Raw genomic sequence first — 7423 nt, 5'->3', positions numbered from 1 at the left:
GTATCATATTCAAGACAAAACCAACATGGTGCTTTCCAGCAGATGCTTTGGCTGAATATTTTATCAGAAAGAGCAAACAGAAGTATGACAGCACAGTCGTTAAAGAACTTACTAACCGATTACCAGATGGCAGATTGTTAAGTCTTCTCCCACTGATCTCCGACCTGGCAATGGATGCTGATATTCGGATATTGCATGTTGTTCGCGACCCAAGAGCGAGTATAAATTCCAGAATTAAACTGAGGTGGTTTCCCGAGTTCAATGATCCAAACTTTGAGGAAAAAGTTCGAAATTTTTGTAAACCCATCATTGATAACATCGAGTTTGGCAAAACACTGGATGAGACTCTTAAACACAGATACAAACTTATTTTGTATCGAGACATCGCAGCTCGACCGCTTGACACAGCAAGAGAAATCTTCAAGTTCGCCGGTTTGAATCTTTCTGAGAACACTTTAGAGTGGATTAAAAACATGACAAATCCTGGCAAAACGGATGCAAGGAAGTTTAAAAGTAGGCCATATTCCCTTGTGAGAGATGCTGAAGCGAATATCGAAAAATGGCGCAGCCAATCTCCTCCTGAAAGGACATTAATTATAGAAAAAAACTGCCAGCCTTTGCTTAAACTGTTAGACAAAATAAGCTTTGATCAGGAATATTCATTAGATAAGGAATGAATTCTAGTCGAATAGCTCTTGAATGATATTGTTATGTTGTAAGTGGTATCAATAATTCGGAAATAATGCGGCGTTAAACCACGACGCCAACCTAAAAATACTACAATATGAACGTTAAGATTGGAACAGGTTATCGGTATACTAGGAGTAATCGGAGCTTAGGAGAGAGCGTTAGATGTGTTTGCTAGGCGTACAGGCACCAGTGGAGGGGAAAGGGTGGATGGATCTTGCGATAGATAACTATCACGGTTATTGTTGGAGGGCTTTTCGTAGGGGACTAGCTTGCCCTTGCAACAAAACAAATTCTTCTGGCTTACTGGTTGTTTATTCGCTCGTAGCCCCTAACTTAACAATTCTCTCTTCAATATGGTTGTCGTTCTCTCTATAAACTAAACTGTTGTCGCACCTTGCCTTTATACCGACTAGTAAACCCATTCTCTCAGCTCAAATTAATGCTTACGCAAGTTTACTGTTATTGGCTAGAAGTGACTCGTCCGTATGAAACCTTCGAGGCATTTACCTAGTCAAAATGATTTTCTTCCTTAATTTTCACTGTTAAGATTGGGCTTATAATAGGAATAATAATTGTTAAATAAACATGTTGTACGTTTTTCTTACCTGTTAGTAAAAGTTGAAGAAAATCCGTGATACTTCTTGCAGAGCAATGAAAGGTGGCATATTGTCTAAAGCCTGGACTAAACAATCAAACTCATAAGCATGTTTGACCGTAACATCATCTCTTTCATTCAGCTCCATATAGGCTCGTGTCCAGTGTTTGATCCAACACCATTTTCGTATAAGCAAGCGATCAAGCCATCATTTCAGCCGGGTATTGCATACAATTCATGTGGACTCATTCTGCTTGAATTGTATCAGACATTTTTTGCTTGTTAAACCGCTCCACGTTGTGTGTGATAACCATGATGTTGGACGGGAATGTTTGATCGTTTAGCCTCACCGGACGGAAGCTTAACCTTCCGCGGGAGCCGATTACAGTAATCAGCCCCAGCATGCCTTTAGCAGACTCCCCCGGGGACCCTCCCTTAGTAGGCTGGGTTTCCGACGTGCTTTTGGTCTGAGATTAGGTAGAGAGTCAAGCAATGAACTGGTTTGGTAAACAGGGTATGGTGTTTCTCCGAGGGGGTATTCCCACATTAAAGTGAAGTGGATGCTCGTCGTCTCGCTTAAGGATAGAAATTGCGGATTTTGGTCTCACTCAGGGTGTTCTGGACAGAAAGCCATTATCCTAATAAGGTTTTTTCCTCCGTTTTTCTCTCTAAAACAAAACAAAGTAAACAGTAAAAACTGAGTGGAAACTAATTTTGAAGTTCCGAAGAAACAGAAAGACGTATGAGAGTTTTTTTTTTCAAAATTAAAACGAAGTATGATGGTGATTGAAATTAGCATAATTACACCTCGCGTGAGCTGCACGCATTTATAAAATCTGCTGTCTTTTAGTTTTGTTACACGGATGACATAGATGAGATTTTCCTTGGTGTTTTAGACAGTGTTTAGTTGTTTTTGTTTCGGAATAACATCGACCTTATTGGCGAGTAATAGAACAAAAATATGATCCAGTGGTAGAGTCATGGAAGTAACCAGAAAAACCATTTGAAAGAGATGTCTGTCTGCTCCAACTAAACCTCATCTCAAAAAACAGCAACATTTCCCTTTCGGAGACAGTGTACCAGCACAAAGGAACGAGGAAGAAGTGCAAGAAAACAACTCAGACCGCCATGATTCAGTGACAGTGGCAGTGTCTAATGGACAAACCGCATCGCAAGCCCCGACAGAAGTCGAAAACAGGCGACATTTCTAAGCAGAGTCCTATTCCACTGTATCACACTTTTTAGCTCGGAAGCGCTCGTTTCACTGTCCAACCTTTAAGTCACAAGGGGTTTTGCTCCCGAAGCAGGCTCCAGGCTCATTTTGCACGTGTCAGTACACACGAGGGAGCGTTTTCAAGTTCGCTCAATTTGCCCTGGGAGCTTGCTCCCAAACATTGAACCTGTTAAATACCGTGGAGCATTTTGCGGGGTGGAAATTCTGCTCCCGAGGATGAAGTATACCCATGAAATCGTTGGTACACATGGAGGAGCTTTGCTCCCGGAGCGTGCTCCTGGAGCTACCCTGGGTACCAGAGGTTTTTTCTCGCGTGCTTGAGACCTGACCGAAACTGGAAACCGCGCATGAAAAAACTCTGGTACCCAGGGTACCCTGGAGCATGCTCCTGCAGCAAAATCCCTCGTGTGTATCGGCCTTTATCCGCCCTGCATAGCTATTGCTAACGCAACAAACCATAACGGATAGGGTTTGAGCACCAAAGTTCAGCCGTGTGCATGTTTGGAAACAAGGAGTGAGGTACCTCAGCCAGAATGACCAGGTGCCATAAGAAGTTTTGTTTCTTAGCCGTGATCTGTCTTTTTGGACTACAATTGCTACTCATTTTTGTCAGTAATCAAGAAAAGTGCATGTCTCTCAAAGGATTACAGAGATGGATTCGTTGGCCCAAGACGCCAAAAACGCGTTTGCTGGTAATTGGACAAGGGCGATCAGGAACTAGTTTTGTGTCTAAGATGTTAACTATTGGTGAGCAGGTGAGTGAAAAGTTTGAGATTCATTGCTCTCCTCAGTCTATATTGGAAGAAATTTCACAGCCTGACGAGCTTTGAAGCGAGAAAAAATTTTATGCAAATTAGCTGGCGGCACATTTAATGTCCTGCAAGTAATTTGAATAAAATCAGCCATTTGCGTTTATTTTCTTTCAGAGAGGTCTGTAAAAACAAGGGCAATCGAATTATCGGGCAAAAACAATGTCATTCCGTTAATAGCTAATATAGGCTTATTTTGTTCGAAATCGCTCGCATGCAGTCGGTAAATCCAAGAATTTCTGCTTCGTTCTATGCTTCAGTTATGAAAATACTAAAGGTAAGACCTGTGGTTCGCCGAAAAAAATGATTTGATCGTCAGATTAGTGCAACTAGAACTACGAGGTACTACGACAATTTACAACAACAACAACAAGTTTATTTCAAATTAAATATAGCTTACAAAGCTTGTGCCTGCAATTCGAGGCGGGTACAAGAGAAAAAAGAAAATTATATAAATATATATATATATATATATATATATATATATATGTTAAACGAACAATCCTACAAGCAATCTAGTTTGTCGTGTGGTTTATAGCCAGAGTGAGACAGGAAGGCAGACTGTACTTCATACGGAAGTACCCCATGTTACGATTTTGAGAATTGTCCTGTAAAATCAGAAACTCTAATATAGTCGTCGTCTTTTTCCAGTATTCTCTTTAGTTCGCTTTTGAATTGACTTTTTTTAAGTGTTTTGATAGAAAGTGGAATACTGTTCCAAATTAAAGCACCGGAAATAGAGAAGGCTCGCTCTAACTTGTTCAACAATACTAGAGTAATTTTCATTAGTAACAGATCTAGTCCGGTAACTGTGGAAAGAAGACAGTTTCGTGAACATATTCTTAATGTTATCAGGAGCGAGATTATTATGGACGTCGTACATTAAAAGGCTCATTTGCTCAAATAGTAAGAACGATATCGGCAACTGTTTTGTTTCTAAAAACAACGGAACTGCATGAGTTCTTGGTTCAGCGAAGAACGTTAGCCTAAGGGCTCTCTTCTGGAGAACCAGTATTAATTTCTTCATTATTAGCAAGACGAATTTAGGCTTAAGTTGGCTTGAAAATCTTGTAAGACTGTGTATGCTTCCTTCTGACAAGATAGTCCTTTAAAAACAGTTTCAAGGTACTATAAGAGAACTTTAGCGGGACAGCTTTACGAGGGTTTAGGTCTCTCTTGGCACCCTCTTGTTATTTGTATGACACATGAAGTAAATGAAAAGTAAATAAAGATATCAATACATGTACAGTGGGTTGTGTCCTATTTATAAATAATTTTGAGCACTACTTTCTTCAGGGATCTTTAGTCTTAAATAAAAAGCTAATGAAGAAATACTTCAAACTAGTATCCTTGCTTTCTATATTGGTATGGGTCACAGAATGTTAGGTTTGAAATTAAAAATGGCATTCAGCATTTGTGATTACTAATCAGGGGCACCCAACGAGAACATTGTTGAAAACCACTTAAACATAGCATTGTTAAACGTATTTTAGTATTTAAACGGTAGATATAGGCATATTTTTATCCCCTAAAAATTTTTCATCTGTTCGGATTTCCTAGCTGAAAGTCTAGTGATCCGAAAATTATAGGGATCAAAACTTACCTTTTCGAAAATTTCAGCCAGAAAAAAGGCTCCAGAAAATTCTAGGTGACCTTTTAAGGGTAAAAATCCGTTAAAAATGGGCAATTACAGTAGTTTTTAGATGTTCGAAAATCCTAGGAGAGGCAGGCAAGCAAGAAATTTTACAGCAAATGTTCCGAAAATTCTAGATTTCAAATCGTCTTCCGAACAGACATTTTCCGACAATTGTCGTTGGGTGCCCCTGACTATAATCCTCTTACAGTGAAGCAAATTAAGTTATACGAAAAATAGCTTAACCCGGGCTGTGAAATGTGAAAATTAAACTTCAGAAAATCTTAGATTTTTCGATAAGCTTTGAAAATTGTGCATGAATGGAACTGTCATCTAGAATTTTTTTATCCGTCCTCAAGTAATAGAACATTGATTCTTGGCAATATTTGCCTCTCCGAACAGATATTTTACAGGAAACAGTCGTTGGATGCCCCTGAAATCAGGAAACAAATTTTCAGAATAGTAATGTTTAATACAAAGCGAGACAGGTGCAGGGAGTACATCAGTTTGAACATTATGAATGGACGTTTGTTGTTTTGTTTCACAGGTTTTCGAAGTTTATGAGCCTTTGCGATTAATATATCGCAATTCGGACAACGAAACAAAATTGCAAGTTCTTCAAGCATCACTATCCTGCGTGTTGACGCCAAAGACTGTGTGGAAATTATATGAAAGAATATGTCGTACACTCTCAACCTGTGAACCCCCCTTGGAGCAAGTTGAAGAACTGAGCCACAAATGTAAACACTGTTTTTCTGGTACTGTTGTTAAGGTATTGCCTCATCGAATACCAGGTGGAAAGTTATCGAGTCTTCTCCCTGTGCTTACTTATCGAGCAGTTGGTGTTGATATTCGATTATTGCATGTTGTTCGCGACCCAAGAGCAAGTATAAATTCCAGGATAAAACTGGGATGGTTCCCCGAGTTCAATCATACAAAATTTACGAAAATGGTTGAAAACTATTGTAATGTCATCATCGACAACATCGAGTTCGGCCAAAACCTTGATGATTCGGTCAAACACAGATATAAGCTTGTTTTCTATCGGGACATTGCTGCTCAGCCGCTTAATACAGCAAAAGAAATCTTTACATTCGCAGGGATGGATCTTGATGAGAATACTTTCGAGTGGATAAAAGCCACAACAAATCTTAGTAACAAGGCGGAAGCAAACAAAGCGAATTTTAAGAGTCCATACTCGTTGGTGAGGAATTCTAAAGCGAACATTGAAAAATGGCGAATTGAATCTCCACCCGAACGTACAAATGCCATAGAGAATATTTGTAAGCCACTGTTGGAACTTATAGACGAACTGAGCATGAGTGAGAATGTTCATTGGATAACTGAGTAAGTTAGCGAACCTCAATTCTAGTACAGTGGAAATTCACAGGAAGATTTAAGTCCCGCAAGCTCATAAGCACAGAGTTTATGAGCATTTACTGGATTCAGCTTTCGTGTGATCTAAAAAATTATGCAGTGCGAAATGTGACGAAAAGTTTTTCCACTTTCGAGCGATTTACTGAACGAACTATAGCTCAACCAACAGGTATGACAAGCCAAAGAAGTTATTTTGGCAGGAAATCGCATAGCCACCCGCGTCTTGTGAAGCCGGGGACAACTAACGAGTCAATAAAGACGAAAACGGAAAGCGAAAATTGTTTCTATATCCTTGTTGTCTAAAGTATTAAGCTTAGATTAATTGTCATGTCCACAAATTTAGAATATAGAGAAAAAAGAAAGTGGGCGACAGGCTAGACTGCAAAACAGTCGGTATTTTTGCTCTTTAAAATATTCAAGTACGCGCGAGTAGTCAAACAAAAGGTCTGGAACGAGGCTGAAAACAGAGAGCGAGACTGGGAAGAGACGCTAAAAATGTCCTCTCGCCTCACACGCCCTACGCGCGCTTAAGACTCTTACGCCACGCTTTACTGATTTCTTTACTGATTTTGAGAAAAAACCCACCGTTTTGCAGTCTACGAAAAGCCAGCAAAGCTCAACGAGAAAAAGAGCGGCATAGAGCTTGAGCGAAAGATAAGGGGCTATTTGTTGGAAGAACAACATGAAAATTTTTTTGCGGCGGTGAGAACATGAGAAATCCTAGCGACCACCAAGGTGAAAATGAGCGAGTGAAAAAAAGTGAACAACAACAGGTACGACATTTCTTTCATAAAAGGTGCAACTATAGGAAGTTTCTGGAAGTTTCACGTTGTGGTCGTGCAAAACAACGGCGAAGAAGTATACAAAAAAAGTGTGCTGTACGTGCAAAGTTGTTTTTTTGCTCACCTATTGTCGTCGTTTCACCGTTCTCGTTGCCTTCGCCGCTTCTATAACATGATTTTATATTTTGTTTGAGCAAACTATAAATATTATCGAGAGCTTCGCCTTTAGCCCTGGCTAAATCTATATATTAATAATAATAATAATAATAATAATAATAATAATAATAATAATAATAATAATAT

At 39.4% G+C, this 7423-nt stretch overlaps 2 protein-coding genes across 2 annotated transcripts in view; both read left to right on the top strand.

The window, feature by feature from the left end:
* LOC140953829 (carbohydrate sulfotransferase 3-like) overlaps positions 1-677 on the top strand; it is an 807-nt gene extending 130 nt beyond the window's left edge. The window contains exon 1 of the mRNA XM_073403212.1: positions 1-677. This exon is cut by the window's left edge and continues 130 nt beyond it. Within this exon, the coding sequence (XP_073259313.1) occupies positions 1-677 (677 nt within the window).
* A 2576-nt stretch (positions 678-3253) lies between these two features.
* Positions 3254-6565, top strand: LOC140953828 (carbohydrate sulfotransferase 3-like). The gene is made up of 2 exons (XM_073403210.1): positions 3254-3274; positions 5509-6565. Exons 1-2 carry the CDS (start codon positions 3254-3256, stop codon positions 6310-6312), a joined length of 825 nt encoding a protein of 274 aa, XP_073259311.1. The 3' UTR covers positions 6313-6565.
* The last annotated feature ends 858 nt before the right edge of the window (positions 6566-7423 follow it).

Source organism: Porites lutea, chromosome 12 (assembly GCF_958299795.1).
Source record: "Porites lutea chromosome 12, jaPorLute2.1, whole genome shotgun sequence".
Lineage (NCBI taxonomy): Eukaryota > Metazoa > Cnidaria > Anthozoa > Scleractinia > Poritidae > Porites > Porites lutea.
This window is presented reverse-complemented; position numbering and strand designations above follow the sequence as displayed.

What these genes read in the sequence shown, in the direction of transcription:
- LOC140953828 (XM_073403210.1), top strand. Translation starts at nt 3,254, where the DNA reads ATGTTAACTATTGGTGAGCAG. An exon ending in TGTTAACTATTGGTGAGCAG is followed by an intron (nt 3,275 to 5,508) that starts GTGAGTGAAAAG and finishes TTTGTTTCACAG; the next exon opens with GTTTTCGAAGTTTATGAGCC.